The sequence below is a fragment of the Macrotis lagotis genome, chromosome X (assembly GCF_037893015.1).
Source record: "Macrotis lagotis isolate mMagLag1 chromosome X, bilby.v1.9.chrom.fasta, whole genome shotgun sequence".
Taxonomy (NCBI): domain Eukaryota; kingdom Metazoa; phylum Chordata; class Mammalia; order Peramelemorphia; family Peramelidae; genus Macrotis; species Macrotis lagotis.
In genome coordinates, this window is record NC_133666.1 from 409,558,694 (window position 1) to 409,576,659 (window position 17,966).

Consider the following 17,966-nt stretch of genomic DNA (forward strand, 5'->3'; position numbering starts at 1 on the left):
TTCGAATCCAACCTCAGACCTTAATAATTACCTAGCTGTCTGACCATGGGCAAGTCACTTAACCCATTGCCTTATCAAAAAAAAAAAAAAAGAATTGAAAAAGGGAAAGACTATGGAACATCTTTAACTGCAATTTCTATCTACAAATTATTTCATTTGAAAAATGGAGATTTTTTGTGGCATGTGGCAGATGCTGCCACCTGGGTTTGTGCAATTCATTCATTGCTTCTTCATACTATCTTGTGAACTTTCAAGTCAAGGAAAAATGTATGAGTTCAAAAAATATATCTGCTTGAAAAAATATGTAACATTACCAATACTTTTCTATATTTTCTATATCAAATATTATTGTTCTTATAAAATTCATATTTCTTATAGTAATCAACTTTGGTTTTTGTTTGCTTCTAAACATTGAATACAGTGTTGAAAAGTATCTTTGTAACTTCAATTGGATGTCTGATTAAAGATTAAAACCATTTATTGTTAAAAGATGGTATTTTTAGTATTCCATTAAATTGTCTCATATTTAGGTAGAACTTTTAGAACTGATAAAATTATACATTGACCAATTCCTAGATATATTCTATTGCTTTACACAAGACAGACCCCTATGTTCAATTAGTTTGGGTAGACTTGTTGCTTACATATTGATCCTTCATGCTTCATTCACCCTTAGTGACGCTTTCAAAATAAAGGGCATGGTATACTTCTAGAAAATACATGGAGTTTACAAAAATACTAACATGTCTATCATTGTTTCACAAGCACAGAGAAAGCATACTTCATTAAGTGAAAAGTCATAAAGAAGTAAGCATCAGTTCTTTTTTGTGTTTAGGTATATCTATATGTTTTAATAAATTATAAGTTCTCACTTAAAATAAAAAAAAATCCTTTCTTTTTAACTAGATATAAAGTCAAGAATCACAAAATATAGCAACTTATACCTGAGGAAGCACAGCACAGCAAATAACACTTCAAATAAAAATTATTCAGTCTTGCTTGAAGTCACCTAGTAAGGTGAAATCTACCACCTCGTGAGGCAAATATATTATTCCAGTGAATAAAATCATGAGTCTTAATTCAAAACTCAAATCCCAAGTAATTTTTAAACTGCAGTAAAATAGTTATTATACTACAAAGATGAGTCATCACTCATGTAAAATATAAATTAGAAAAGAAAATTGTACTATTTATATTGGATAATTTAATACATAAAAAATTACTGAAGTTACCAATTATTTGACAGCTAGTAAAATATTTTATAGAAACTGAAGAATGAATATTTATATTTATGATTGAGGACTGAGGGATGCTTATTTTTTCAGCTAAAAAGTAAGGGGTTAACTTGAAATTGGAAAGAAAATAAAAGAGATCTCTGGCAATAAATAGTACTGTAGAAAACAACAGAACTAAGAAGTGATGGGCAACAGCTGGAGTTAAATGCGAGAGTGCATAAACAGAGCCAAATGGAATACTCCACTTACTCCATATATCTTAAGGCAAAAAAAGCAATCATGTCTAAGGGTTACATTTTCTGTGCAGTGTGGGGAATTAGCCATGAAAGTCCCATTACAGATAATGAGACTTAAAATTTCCACTCTCAATATTTCCTGAAAATTCTAACCTCCTATTCTGAAGCTTAAACATTGAAATCTATTGTCAAGTACACACATTTTATGCTACCTATTATTTCCTTTTAAATATATATATATATGTTGAAACTTTGCTTAGGTCTTTGCTGTTGTTTTATATTTGAAGTTTCTTCTCTAGATTATCATTAAGCTTCTAGACAAGCATATATGAGTACTCACGAAAGGACCTATTTCATACACTGTAGTATTGTAGATTTAAAACTTTAGTTAGGTTAAAGTCATGCTTTTAACTTAGCAACCTGGTTTGAAAATAGCTCTTCCTCCCACCCCAATATCTCTACCCTTTAGATTTTACATTGGACAGTCATTTTTCCTGTTGGCTTTGACTGACATAAATATATTTTTTGAACTAATTATGTTTGTACTATCTCAACTTATTGAATTGAAACAAATTATGATAGACCTGTCAACCTTTCACTTCATAGAAACTACTTTCAACCAGCTCTTATATCCTTATTATGAAGTCAATGATTCTTGCTCTCCTCCATTGCTTTAGACTTTAGAAACACACCAACTTTCTTCCATCCCACTCTAATTTTCAATTTCAAGGTGCCAAATTAGGCTATGAGATGTGTTTATTTTTGTGTGTTTAGAGTTTTAAAGCGTGCGAAGCTTTAAAATGCTATTTCTATAAATGTATATATATATATATATATATACATTATATATATATATATGGATATAATACTATTTGTATATATGTATGCAGACAAATGTGTGTGCACATATGCATAGCTATACCTATCTGGAGTCCTCATCCTATTTTTGATTTTCTTATTTATTTTCCAAACCACACCCTTTCCTTTTCACTTTTTCCCTTAATTTTTCTCTCTCCCCTTTTCCCTCCCTATATGCATACATACACATTCAGCTTGTTTTTTCCTAACAAAGCCTCACATTTCAAACTGGTAAGAATAGAATTCAAGTGATTAATGTGCAAATGAAACACAAAATAAGAGTGGCTGCCCCAAATAAAATCAATCAAGTCTGGATATATTCCATTCCCGGGTAATATAGAAACATGGAACCTGAATGGCTTTCACTGACCTCTCAGTAAGTAGCAAATGGAAGAAGGGATTCATGCCTAATGATTGACAAATGTCCTCATTTTCTTTCTTTTTCTTAAATTTTACGACTTCCCCCAATATCGCTTCCCTCCCCCGATCCCCCAGAGAAGGCAGTCTGACCATCTTTACATTGCTTCCAAGCTTTACATTGATCAGAATTTGATGTGTTGAGAGAAAAATCATATCCTCAAGAAAAAAATAAAACATGAGATAGCAAAATACCATAAGACACATGCTAACTTTTTAAAATTAAATGTGATAGTCTTTGGTCTTTGTTCAAACTCTACAATTCTTTCTCTGGATACAGATGGTATTTTCCATCACAGATACTCTAAAATTGTCCCTGATTATTGCACTGATGAAATGAGCAAGTCCATTAAGTTTGATCATCAATCCCATTTTGCTGTTATGTTGTACAGTGTTTTTCTGGTTCTGCTCATCTCGCTCAGCATCAGTTCATGCATCCTTCCAGGCTTCTTTGAATTCCCATTCCTCCTGGTTTCTAATAGAAAAATAGTGTTCCATAACATACATATACAACAATTTGTTCAGCCATTCCACAATTGATAAATGTCCTTATTTTCAGAAAAAGAGGAAAATATAGCTATTTCAAATTTCAAATTGGTGGGCTTCATTTCAAACCTTCAAATTTACTTTTGTGACCTATATGATACATTTTTTTTAGGTTTTTACAAGGCAAATGGGGTTAAGTGGCTTGCCCAAGGGCACACAGCTAGGTAATTATTATGTGTCTGAGACTGGATTTGAACCCAGGTACGCCTGACTCCAGGGCTGGTGTTTTATCCACTGCGCCACCTAGCCACCCCTTATATGGTACATTTTTGAGGTGATGTCCTGACTCATACCTTGTTAGCATTGGGAATCAAGATTTTAAAGCAAGGATCACAAACTGATCACCAAGTTTCATCATATTTAAATAAATTCTTTTAATTTTTTACAATGGTTGGGAAAATTTGTTAGGTTTCACTTTCTATTCAAATCTTCCCTTTGCTAGAATAATAGCTTCCCAAAGACTATTCTGTTGTTTTGGAATATTATAGTAATTGGGCAAAGTAATTTATTTTCCATAATTTAGCCACTGGATTTTTTTATGTAATGTGATTAACTCCCAGAAAAAAATGTCACTTCCTCCTTGAAGATTTCCCTTAACCCCAGTTGGTAATTAACTCAGGTGATTTAGCCTTAGGTGTTCTTACTAATCTGATTTTTTTAGCCTTCAAATCATGTCCAAAACATAAGAAAGAATGGGTATACTTGAAAGGCTAATCTGCATTTGGAGTCATTAGTTTTTTCTCTGCACAAAAGCCAGAATCAAGCCCTAAATACTGGAAATCCCCAGAGAAAAATCTGCATAATATTTAAATGTTTCTCCAAGGTACAGTAAATAAAATGTGCTATCTCATCTCCTTTACTTCATTTAAGCTCCTCAATTGTTACCTTGAATGTTCAAATTTTGCAACAATTTGCATTATTTAAATCATTGCCTATTTGTCCTTTAGTGCCACAAGCATGACATATTAATATTTGCAAAATATCAGAGTTCTCCAAAAATTCAAATGAAAATTCTCTTTACAAGTTGACTGTGGTGCTTATAAAATGATTAAAAACAAACAAACAAGCCTACCTCAATAACTTAATTGAAGTTAGAGAAATGACAAGGTGAGAGGGCAGGAAGGGAATAAGCATTTATATAGGATCTACTATGTAGAAGACACTGGGCTAAATACTTTACAATTATTATCCTATTTGGTCCTGACAACAACCCTGGAAGGCAGATGCTATTATCATCGCCTTTCTACACATGAGGAAACTGAGTAAAAGAGAGGTCATGTGACTTAACCAGGATCACATAACTATAAGCATTTATAGGTGAATTTGAACTCAGGCCTTTCTGATTCTAGGTCCTGTGCTTTAAACAGTGTACCAGCTAGCTACCATGTGTGTGTGTGTGTGTGCCTCCCGATGCATATGTATGTATCAGTTTGAAGCAAGAATTATTCCATAGATCAATTCCAATACTTATTTCTGTTATATGTTTTTTTCCATTCTTTGTTCATCCCTTACTAAATTCACTTGTATGTTGTTGGTATTACACTTTATGTAGTTAAGCTAAATGGGCTTTTGTGGATAAGCATGGAAGCATAAGAGTCCTTTATAGCATTGTTTTTATGGGAATATAAATTTATTTCTAAACAACTCAGTTTAAAATGAAACATCTGAATACAGCCTATACCCATAGTATGAACTGCCTGAGTTTATTTTTCTGTACTTCCTGATAACTTATCCACATGTATTTACATATCATTACAGATAAAAAGTTTTACTTTTTAGGATAAACAGACTGAATAATAAAGTGGTTTGTACAGTAATCCCCATGGAGCAGTGGAAAAGATCCCTAGAATTGGGAGGTAGAAGACTTGGATTGAAGAATCGGATTTGTTACATGCCTGCTTGATAGCTTTACAAATAACTTCACTACCCTGTGTCTCAGTTTCCCAACTGTTAAATGAATGTTAGACTACAAGACCTCTTTAATAGCTTGTAAGTTTGGTATTCTATTTTATGAGATTTATTCTATGAGGCAAGCTACATAAATGACAACTTTCTCAATGCCAATTGGTGCTATGTTGAATTTATTGAAGTACAATATACTCCTGAGCATTAGCTGTCAGATTATATTATTTCAAAAGATTGGATAAATGTGGGAAGCCATTATAATGAAAGGGAAGAAAAATCTAAAAAAAAATTCTACCACCCAAATGTTAGCTTAATTGGTTAGTAAATTATCAATAGCATGCCATATAAATCTTAGACTCATGTGTCTAATTTTAAGTCTAGGCATGGTTATATGGACATTATATGTATGTGCATCTAAGGATACTTTGGGGTTGGTACTAGTAAACTGAACAGACTTCCTATCAAGGGTAAATTCAATTGTTGCCAAGAAGATATAAAATGAACATAGATTTATGTCCACATATTTTATAAAATTGCAAATCATACCAATTTTTAATGTAAAATAGCACAGAAATCACTAGAGTTCATTTCTGGCTTTGAAAGCAATTTCTGACCAAAGTTTACTCTAAGCTTAATCAGCCATCAAATCCTTCAAAAGGAGAGATAAGTGCAAGGCTGCTCCTGGTTACATATCAGAAAAGATAGATAATTTAAGGGAAAAATCTTAGGTATATTTAGGATGCATTTTTATAAAGATTTCAAGATAGTCACAAAATTATCAAACTATTTGTATCTGTGAATTTTATTGTAAAATAAAATTATACTTAAATACAGTCAAATAATTCTTTGACATAATAAAGTCAAAATCTGTAAGGCAAAAAATAATGATGACAACTACTTCCCCTGACCTTGTTCTCCATATTTTAGGTTTCTCTCTCTATATAGGAGTCTCAATAGAATATGATTTTATAATGTTAATTATAAATAAACCATGCAATTCAGCAATAAATTGTGCTCCCAAATTCTGGCTGGTGAGGTCATTCTATAATATGGCCTCTATAATGTTCCTAGGATGTTATATATAACATCTATAACATCTTTTGGGATGGTATTCAGTATTATGAATTATCCAGGAATCTTTTGTCCACTATTTTATAGTAAATTTCCCTTTGAAGTCTCCCTCCACAACCCACAACCAACAACTCAGTTAAATTAATAAAATTAGACATTTAAAGCAAGAAGGGTTCCTGCTGTCAGGAACAAGATAAGCAACTTGGGAAGATTACCCAGTTTAAAAGTTGCAGAACTGGGATTTCAAACTTGGTACTCTGTCTCCAGCTGCAATGGTTTTTCATTGTACTTGTGCTTTGGTTCAAAAATATATCTAGATACATAAGAAGTTAGAGGTATATGACTGAAGTATTTGCCAGGGTGGACTTCAATAAATCATTTACTAAACTTAAAACTAAAAAGTAAAACAGTGAAATACTTCCTATCCTCATAGAACTTAGTCTTAATAATAATACAGTATTAGTAAAAACAGCTACTAAGAATTAATACTACATTTAGATAGATGTGTTTATGTGTATATATATATTTCAGTATATATTCAGAAACATATTTATAAATATATATATATATGCATTCATATATTCAGCACCTAAAATCAATATGCTTTTTAAGTTGTTGGAATAAGTACTAGTATTTCTTGATTCCTTGAGTGATGCTGATTTATTTTTATTTCATTTGTCCTTTGTTTTCAAACTTCAAATTCTGAATAACTTTCTATAGAGATATAACTTTTATTTTTTCCTATTGACTGGGAAACAGTAACAAAGTAGAAGAGGGAATCCTTGGTCTTGGATGAATAAAGCTAATACTTTTAGCCCTAATATTTTTAGAGCATTCTGATTTTTACTGCATAATGAAAAATGGCTGGCTTATAGGCAGACAAAGGAATAATGAATGAAAAATAACATATCACATTGAATAGAGAGTTGTTGCAGTGTACAAAACAATAAGGGGATTTAGAAATCCCTTTCGAACCCTTCCTAATTTCCTTTTTTTCTTTCCACCTACCCAAACTCTCTTCATTCTGAAATTAGCAATTTTTAAAAGAAAGTTACAATGTAATCAAATATGCTATTTAATTATATTAAAATAAATTAATTTAATGACATACTAGGTATTTACATGCAATTTAAGCAAACTGTAATTGTGGATATGAGTCCTATGTATGAGGATGTATGTTTCTCTTCTTTGCTAAGAAGTTGTTCATCCCCATGGGATCTATTTTTTGTTTACTGGACAAGAGAAAAAATGGAGAAAAACGTGAGGGAAAAATTGAAAAACATGCAAAAGCTAAATTACTCACTAGAAGTAATCAATATAGGCTAGGTACTCTTTTCTTTCCTATTATTCATTGATACTAGAGATGGGGACACTTAAAAACATACTAATTAAAGTAGTCTAGTCTCAGTTTACAGATACAAAAATTACAAAGGATAAAAATATCCTCAGGTTTAAACCTTTCATTTTTTTGAGATGAGGTCAAGAGAAGTGAAATGACTTCCCAAGCACCCACAAGTTACAAGGAATTGAATCAATAATCCAAATCCAGTAATATTTAAACATTTCAGTTGTATTTGATTCTACATCATTTCATTTGGGGTTTTCTTGGCTAAGCTACTAGAATGGTTTGTCATTACCTTCTTCAGTTCATTTTATAGATGAGAAAACTGAGTTAAGAGACTTGCCCAGGACAAACAGCTAGTAAATGCCTGAGGTCAAATTTTAACTCTAGATCCAATACTTGTTTGTGTGACTTCTTTCATATCTAATTACCTAGAGTTACTTCTTCCATTTCTTAGTTATTCCCAAAATAGATACATACACTTCACCCTCAATACCCTGTTGCCAAAAGTAGTCAAGGGGTCATTTAGATACATGTGGCTGGTGAATTTTTATCAGAGAGATAAAATATAAACATTTTAAACAGTGAGGTTCCTTTTAATCTCCTTTCAATATTCATCTAACTTAATTGGAGGTTGATCAGTAAAATAGATTATGTGGAGAACAGAGAGAAGCAAATGAACCCAGGAGTATAGTATTTTCATAAGTACAAAGATCACAATTACTGAGTAAAGATAAAGTATTCAACAAAAATTCCTATTACAAAAGGAAATAAGCATGGCAGAAATTAGATTTTAGACCAACATCTGTTACCATACACCATGACAAACTTGATGTGGTTAAATGAATTAGATATGAAAAAAGAAACTTCCTTCCAATCTATTAATATGAAAAGATTCATGATGAAACAATGAAAAGAGGGGTCACAAAAAATAAAATGGATTTTTATCACCTAAAATTAAAACCTTTTTATACAAACTCAATGCATCTAAAATGAGAAGAGAAAAGAGTAATAGAGGGGAGGAATCTTTGCAATAATGTTATCAAGACATATCAAATGTATTTAAATTGATAAATATGATTCTTCAATGAATAAATGATCAGCTATTTTGAACAAGAGGAAAAAATTCAATCAGTGGTGATCTGAAGAAATGCTCTAAATTTATCAATATTAGAGAAATGTAAATAACAGTAACTCTGAGTTTCTACTTTATGACCAGGAAATTTTCAAAAGTAATAAAAACGTAAAATTATAATTCATGATGTACCTTTGGAAAAATAGAAAATTAGTGTAATATTGAGAGTCACAAATATCTAGCCATTTGGAATTCAGCCCGAACTGAGCACATCCTTAGTGATATTACTAGTAGGCCCATAGCCCAACAAGATCAAAGAAAGAGGAAAAGAACCTATATAAATATTTATATTAGCTCTTTTATTAACTGGAAAGAACTTGGAACTAAGGATGTGCCCATTAGGGACTGAATAAATTATAGTATTTTATTTTAATGGAATATATAACTGTTTTCTAAGAAATGACAAAAAAAAGAACTACTTTAGAGAAATCTGGTAGTGCTGTGTGTGAACCGATGAAAAGTAAAGTGAGGAGAAGCAGAACAATTTATATAATTTATGAATAAGTGAAGGTATGACTTAAAATACAAAATAATATATATATATATATATATATATATATATATACACACACACTTAAAGGAGATCAATGTAATCATTTATTTTCTTATCTTTACATATGCATTATTATGGATTTTTCCCAGGAATTTCAGGAAGTGAATAAAGAATATAAATGAATGTTAACTAAAAAAATTGAATTTTAAAGGATAATTCTCAAAAATATGAAAAGAATTATAAATATTAAAAAGCACATGAAATAATGTTCTGATTCAAATAATGAGATAAGTGCAAAGCAAATTCATTCCATTCCCAGGAAATTGGTAAAGAAAACAAAAGCAAGGGATGTTGTAAGACTGAAAGAAAGACATGTATGTAATGCACTTTGATGCAGCTATGATATGACTTAACTATACCAGAAAGCAATTTGGAATTCCACAAATAAAAATATTAAAATAGCTTTACTTTTGATCAAACTATCCACTAGACATATATAATAATGTGGTCACTGATAAAAAGAAAAACTCTAGCTCTATCAAAACACACATAGTATCCTTTTTTTTAATAGTAAAGTAGACACAAAGTAGACACTCATCAGTTGGAGAATGGTAGGAATGAATGTAAATAATACCAGTCTATAATAAATGATAAGTTGGATAAATACATAAATGAATGAAGGATTTATGTGAATTGATATAAAATGAAGCAAAGCAGAACCAGAAAAACAATATACATGACTGCAACATTATAAATGGAAAGAACTACCACTAAACCAAAACTAAATGTTGCTAAATTATAAAGTTCATATTTGGCCCCTAAGATAACTTCCTTAATTTTTTTTATAAAGGTAGCAATCCATGACTGTGGAATCACACAACTGATATCAGATTTTTTTCCAATATGCTAATTAAGGCTGATCTAATTTCTCTTCCTTCTTTTTATTTTTAAAAAAAAAACCTGTTCTAAAGAATAACTACAAGAAAGGAAAGGATATAGGGAAAAATATAGTTGATGGAAAAAGAAAATATATCAACAAAAATTGTTTCTATAAAAATATTTCTGTTTCCCTTCCCATTTTTATTAATAATATTTTGAGACATGTATAGACCAATCTCATAAGAGCTTTATAGAAATATAACTATATGTATAACAAATAGCTTTTTGATGTTTTCTCTTTTAACTTTTTTTAAGGTAAACACTATATGTGATCTTGTGTCAGGAATAATAGATCTGGAGTCACAATAGAGTTCAAATTCCAGCTTTGTCATTTTCCACAACATGCGCTTGTGTAAATCATCTCTATCTACTAATTTCAGTTTCTTCCTCTATAACTAAAGATACTATTTGTGCAGGATCAACCCTTTTGTACTCTTTCCCATAATCTCACCCTTCTTTAAACCTTCCCTGTCACATCCAGAAGTGCAATGTTGGTGTCATCTTCAATCCCTCATGCTATTTATTCCATATATCTACTTAATGACACATCTGACTTTGTTCTCCATAGCACCTCTCATTTACATTCTCTTCTTTCCGCTCAAAAATTGAATACCCTAATAGAGGCTCTCATTGCTTCTTATCTGGAAAATTTCAATAGTCTCCTAATTCGTTTTCTGTCTTCAGAACTCTCTCCCTTCTACAAACCATCCATCATATAGCAATTAAGTTTTCCTCAAAAAATGTATCTTATGGGGCAGCTAGGTGGCGCAGTGGATAGAGCACCAGCCCTGGAGTCAGGAGTACCTGAGTTCAAATCCGTCCTCAGTCACTTAATAATTACCTAGCTGTGTGGCCTTGGGCAAACAACTCAACCCCACTGCCTTGCAAAAACCAAAAAAAAAAAAAATACTTCTTACCATGTCAATAAACTCTGCTATCTCACTGTTGCTAAGGAATTTTAAAAAACAAACAACAACAAAACCTTCTTCAATATTTAAAGTCCTACACTACCTGTCCCCTTCCTCCATCTCTAGTATCCTAATACATTGATCCTCTCAACTCCTTTGTAAAGGAATGGTGCAGCCATACCATACTTCACACACACCACACTCCAATATCTCTTTGGGCATCCTTGCGTTGACTTTCCTCCAACTTAGAATGGTCCCTCTACTAATCCCTGATTCTTGGATCCCTTGGTTTCCTCAAGCCTTAGTTTAGGTTCCACCTAGTTGCAGGAGGCCATTTTGATGCCTTCAATAGATAGTTGTTCTCAGATGAAATGATGCAATATGAAGTAAGCAGGGTCAGAAAATGATCACATTATCTCTAGGATGAACACATCATTTGTATATACATATACTATATGTGTGTGTGTGTGTGTGTGTGTGTGTGTGTGTGTGTAATGTACAGACTCTGTTAGTATAAAAATAGTTAAAGTTTTAGTTTTGTGTCCCCAGCACAGGACCTGCAACACAGCATATGCCATTTGTTAGAATAACTTTCTTTAGCAATAGGTCACAACACTCTCAGCTGACTAATCTTATCCTACTTTTGTTGTTGCTATTTTCTGAAGCAATAATTTACATCATCTTTCATCCTCCTTCATCAGAGCTTCCAGCACATTAACTTGTATTCTAAAGTCCTTGTGTCCTTGACTACTATGTTGTTAGAACTGGCAAAAATATTAAATGTCTGTTGGCTGAGATGTGTGTGGCCTCATAGAAATAACGATAGTGTCTTTGCATTCTACACATTTCTGCAATTAAGGAATTGTGTATGTGCAATATAATAAATACTTATTGAATTAAAATGAAATGATGATGAAAAAGAACACTTGACAAGAGAAATGACAGAAAGTTTTTGGGGAATGTTACTATAATAAAATAATATATAAATAAACATAATATAAATAAAACAAAGTAATATAAAGAAAATAAAAAGAACCAGTAAACATTATATGAGTAGTGTTTTAATAATTCATTCAGAAATGTACTCCTACTAATTTCAAGTCCAGAAAGAACAACTATAACATTTTTAGATTGTCTGAAGAAACTAGAAATCTGTGTATAATTAATTCTTATAAAATAAAAATTGTTATAATTCCTTAGAGTTTTTTTCTAATTCTTTGGATCTTCACAGAGTACTTGATTTCCTATACCATGCTAATAAAGTTCACTAGAATTAAAAATTCTGTGATAGCCAGAACTATGTCATTTTCTCAGCTAAAATAGATCAGAGGTTATTTTCTAAAATGGTTGAAATGACCACAGAACAAAATTGCAGAAATACTCCAATTTTTAGAATGAATCTCCATTGTGAAAATTTGATAGCAAATATGTTATTATTAAAGATTACATTAGTCAATATTTTATTTCCTCTCTACTTTCTGAATTACAATTGTTAAAGAACTCATCAGGAAATAGATCAGATTTGTGGCATCAGCACATATTTTACAAATTTGAAAGTATAAATGTAGCACTTCCTACAAACCAAAGTTCCTATTTTTTAAAATTACCATTTGGAAAATAGAAATAAAACTTCATCGTTTTCAAAAAATTTTAACTTGAATAAAAGACAATTACATTTGGATGATAGAAGGTTGTAATTATCCAGGAGTCAAAGTCATTGGTCATTTATCTAATACGCTCAGAGGTAAATTCAGTGACTATACATTAAGTGCATAAAAGATATCTTATTCCTTTTACAAAGTCCATTCTAAATTTGCTGCATACAAATTCCCTAAATGAAGGAATCTGGATAAACTGCTTGTGATTCTTAGGATTAAACATAAAATTCAAGTGGAATTAATGCATAGGAAGAATAAGTGAATAGGAATAGCCCCAACTTGAACCAGATGGCGAAGAAACAATACAACAAAGAATGATACAGTATCTATTAAGCATACACTATAAGGGGCAGCTAGGTGGCACAGTGGATAGAGCACCAGCCCTGGAGTCAGGAGGACCTGAGTTCAAATTCGACCTCAGACGCTTAATAATTGCCTAGCTGTGTGACCTTGGGCAAGTCACTTAACTGTAAATATATAAAAACAAATTTAAAAGGATATATTTGATTTAAAATAAAGCATACCTATAAGCAAATCATTGGATAGAAAAACTGAAAAAAAATTACTTTTCCTTTGTCCAAAAAGCTTATATTCTAATGTGAACAGAAAACACATGTGGAATATTTATTACCATTCAAAGAGAAAGGCCCTCAAGATACAGAAAAGCAAATGTGATGCATCTTTCAATCTTATTTTCTCTAATAAAATCGAATCAGTTTCTAATGTTGAGTTCTTTGACTATGTAATGAATTTTGGTATAAAGACCCTTCTTTTGGGGTCTTCAGTAGCTATAGTTTCAATACCCTACTTAGTCCCAATACATCTTTATGTGATAAACTAGCTGTGGTAGGTTAGGTTTGAAGCAGGATCAGTAGTCTAAAAAGAAGTAAGGATATAGATATTCTTGGGGTTCTTGGATTAATTTATCTTTCAACAGTAGTTGCTCAATAGTTGTCACTGGAAGTTTTATCATTGAGATTTCTCTCCTCAGAAATGTCTAAGAGACCCAAACTGGAAGCAGGGCCAAATCAGCTAGATGATAATGCTATTCCCAAGAGTCTTGCATTAAAGATCCTATCCTAGGCTAGCCCAAAAACTCTGAGTGGAAGTTATGATCATGAGGATGGGGATGGTTTGACTTAAGCTGCCTCCTCTCACTCATGTCACTTGCTACTTTAAATAAGAATCAATAGATTTACAATTGAGAAAAAACTTTGGGAGTCATGTAGCTCAGCATTCCTTCCCTGTAGATGATAAAGAAACTGAGGTCCAGAAAGTTTGGATATTTTTCTTCATGCTCACATCATATGAGGCTTCATTGAAGAAACTGGTTATGAAGGACATCAACACAAGGATCAGGGTTCATGATAACTACATTCAACTCTTTGAAGGATTGTCATATGGAAGAGTGCCATACATTTATTCTGTTTGATTCCAGAGGGCACAAATTAGAGCAATGCCCAGAAGCTGCAAAGAAGCAAATTTAGACTTCATTTTGGAGGGGAAAGATAGGGAGAAAAAATGCCTAATAATTAGAATGATTCAACAGTGGAATGGACTTCCTTACCAGGCAGCAGATCCCTTTCCCACTGCCCATCTTCACCGAAGAACTTTAAGTAAAGGCTGGATTTATCAGGTACTGTATAAATGATATTTTTACGTTCAAGTATGGGATAGCCTCAATGAAAAGGTTCTGAAAAACCTTCCAACTGAATATTTTAATCTTGTGATTTTAGGATGCTTCTGTATTGGGGCCCAGAGAAATGTAAAGTATATAAATAAAATAAAAATCAAGCAAAAGTAACACAATTGTGGATTCTCTTGAGAGAATTTTTGGTGGAGTGTGGATAAGAATGGTGTAGTAAGAAAAGACACAGATGGACTGAAATATGAAGATACTCATAAAAGCAATTAAATAATAGATCTGTTGATGTAATGAAGTCATGAGTAGTTGACTGGTTTGGGGGAAATTCATTCAGAGATAAAATTCCTTACTAAGTAAAGACTACCTCAGAGTTCTATAGTTTATTCTCCCAACAAGTTATTTTATATTTCAGTCGAACCTAAAAGTGATTCCTGTATAATAGAGGCACAGAAGTAAAATATTAAAATGAAATTAATATTATGATAATTAAAACAGTAGCCAAAAATAAGATCACATATTTTAAATCTATCTCAAGTCAAATCAACAGTTCCAAGCTGCTAGGGATATAAAGAAATACCCCCCTCAAAACCACTCAAAGCTCAAAAATTAAAAGTATTTTAAACAGAACAAACACATCTTAGAAAGTGAACTATACTGGGTCAGACAAAAAGAAGGAAACTCTATAATAATATATAACCTAATCCCATTTCTACATGCTTTAAAAAAAAAGGTTAAGTCTGGTGATAGAAGACTGTTATTTAAATTGTTATTTCAACTGAATGACTCATTAATCTATGACCCATTCTTCAATTATAAGATAGGAAAGAAAAGGATAAATTATTTACTTCATTAATGGATAATGGATTTTGGAAAGGTAAATTGGATATTTTAACTAACTGGTTTTTCCCTTTTACAATTACTTATTTAATCTCTTTATTTTTAAATAAATGACATATTTCCTCCAATAGAAACCTTTAAAACCTGTAAGTATACTCAAGCAAAACAAACTCATTGACTACCTCTGAAAACAAATGCTTTATTTTGAAACCCTAGTCAATAATTTCTCTATTAAAAAAATAGGAGTCACGCTTGACTATCAGTCAACTTTCTGAGTAATAACTTGACTTATTAATTTGTCTTCCAGCATTTTTCTTCTTTACATTAGTGTGATCATGATATAAAATATTCTGCTAGTTCTACTTATTTCTTTTTGCATTAGCTCAATCAACCTTTTTTCCTGATTTTTCTTTAATATTTTATTTTTTCTAAATTATAAGTAAAAACAATTTAAGTATTATTTTTCTCAAATTTTGAGTTCTAAATTTTCATTTCCTTCCCTCCTCCCATTGAGATAGCAAGCAACTTGGTATGGGTAATACATGTATAGCCATGAAAATCACATTTCCATGTAAGTCAAGCTGTAAAAGAAAACAGCCCCTCCAAACTAAAAAAAAATAAAGAAAATAAAAAATCTGCATTTGGACTCCATCAGTTCTTTCTCTGGATATGGATAGTACTTTTCATCATAAGTCCTTTAGAATTTTCTTGGATCACTGGGGAATTAACTAATATCTTTACAAATTTATTTGATTTATATTTGTTATTCCTTTTTTAAAAATTATTTATTTAAGGCAATGGTGTTAAGTGACTTGCCTAAGGTCCCACAGTTAGTTAATTATTAAGTGTCTGAGTTAAGATTTGAACTCAGGTCCTCCTGACTCCAGGGTCATTGCTCCATCCACTGAACCACCTAGCTGACGCTACTTGTTATTTCTTAGGACTCAATTAATCTTCCATTACATTCATAGAGCCAGGACTACCCCTACTCTGTCCCAACTTACTCTTTTTATAGATGAGAAAACTGAGACCCAAGGAAGTTAACTGACTTTTTCAAGTCAAAACAGTAATGAGGAAGAATTGTTTTTAACCAATGTCCTCTGATTCCACAGTGGTCTTTAATTGATCAGTATCAGTTTTGTTATAGTTCCCTGCTACTAAAAATTGCCGCTACATGGAGCACTTCTCACTGAGTCAATAGGCATATATAATTTAAAAACTTCAGAATATTTGATTACTTCTGTTTCAAAAATGTGGTTAGATAATGTCCCTCCTAAATAACCAGATTTAAGTAGTACATACTATGTAAAATCTCAAACTTGTTGTGAAACAAGAAAGATGGATAAGAACACATACCTATGAACTCCACTATTGCACATGATGATGTGGCATGCTCCTAGCCTGTTGCAGAGTTCTGAAGAAACTGAGAGCAGTCCAACTCCTGAGGCACTGCATGCTGTGTAAGCACAGGCTGCTGTACGTTTTGATCTAATGAATGAGATTACCAGACGATAAAGTTCATCCAAAGCATTCAGAGGTCTCATGAGCTGCAGGAGAAAGCACACATAAAGAAAGGCAAATATGTTCCATCAAGAGACATTTTGCAACTATAGATGTCTTTCTTGTTTACTGAATGGGCTGGAAAAAATTGATATTACCACTCTTCGGAGATAACAGAATTGGATAATTCAAATACTGCTACTGGAGAGGTCACAATTATCCCAATCTCCAAGGCAAATCCAAAAAGCTTAGTAGAGTGGTATATTTCACTAACAAAGAAATATTAAACTAAATTTTTATCTTATTTTACCTTATCTATATAAGCAGCTTTTGATGTGGAGTTAGGAGGTGAATTTGACTTGTCCAAGTAGAAAGCCCTAAAAAATCCAAAGAAGGAAAACAAAATTACTTGTTTATCAGGAAATGTTAGCAAATCCTTTTTTTAATGACCACATGTGCTTTTACTTTTATTGTTTATTTGTAAAGAAACTGATAATAAATAGGTCCTAGTATAGAAAGAGGGAGTAATCAATATCACTCCTTTTACTATAATTACTAAATCTCCAAATTCTCCAAATAACATATCTCTGTGTAGCTAAGGGGAAAAATCTGTGCCCCATCCCAATTTTACATTATTTCACAGTGGATATGCTTGAAAATAACATTTTATCCAAGGATTCAATACTTACTAGTAGGATTTTCCTAGAGCCTGCTCTACTATTGGTCACAAATAATAATAATTCATTTGCACTTTGTAGTTAGAAAAATAATATTCAGTAAGTTCTTCACTAATTTAAAGGAATGGTAAAAGCCAGCCTAGCATGCAAGTTATATTCTTGTATCTTGGAAGGTGACAAATTCAGCATATGGCATAGTGTTGACCTCCTGAGATGATGAAGAGCAACAGGGTCATTTAAGACAATGCACAGGAACCTCTCTGGAAAAAAAATTACCTGAATTTCCAGGATGCACCTTAACTGCAAATGAACTTCTGAATGCTCCCTACGTCTTAACACACTAATCAGTAATAGATTTCCTGGGCTTCACTGACTCAAAACTCATCAAAGTCCTTAATTCCATCTCTTGGATAATGGTGTCCATAAAATCTCTGGTAATTGAATCAGATCTTAGTATTTCATCTTGCTTCCCAATGTTCCCTGATTTTCAACTTTTACCCCCGGTAAGTTTTATCATTCTGCCTTGTGGATTTTTCCTTAATTGCTAATAATACTGCATCAGTT

At 32.0% G+C, this 17,966-nt stretch overlaps 1 protein-coding gene across 1 annotated transcript in view; it reads right to left on the reverse strand.

The window, feature by feature from the left end:
- PREX2 (phosphatidylinositol-3,4,5-trisphosphate dependent Rac exchange factor 2) overlaps positions 1–17,966 on the reverse strand; it is a 401,699-nt gene that overhangs the window by 47,923 nt on the left and 335,810 nt on the right. Inside the window, exons 35-36 of the mRNA XM_074202053.1 lie at positions 17,036–17,102; positions 16,582–16,772 (exon numbers count right to left, since the gene is read on the reverse strand). Of these exons, the coding sequence (XP_074058154.1) occupies positions 16,582–16,772; positions 17,036–17,102 (258 nt within the window). The remainder of the gene's footprint in view (positions 1–16,581; positions 16,773–17,035; positions 17,103–17,966) is intronic.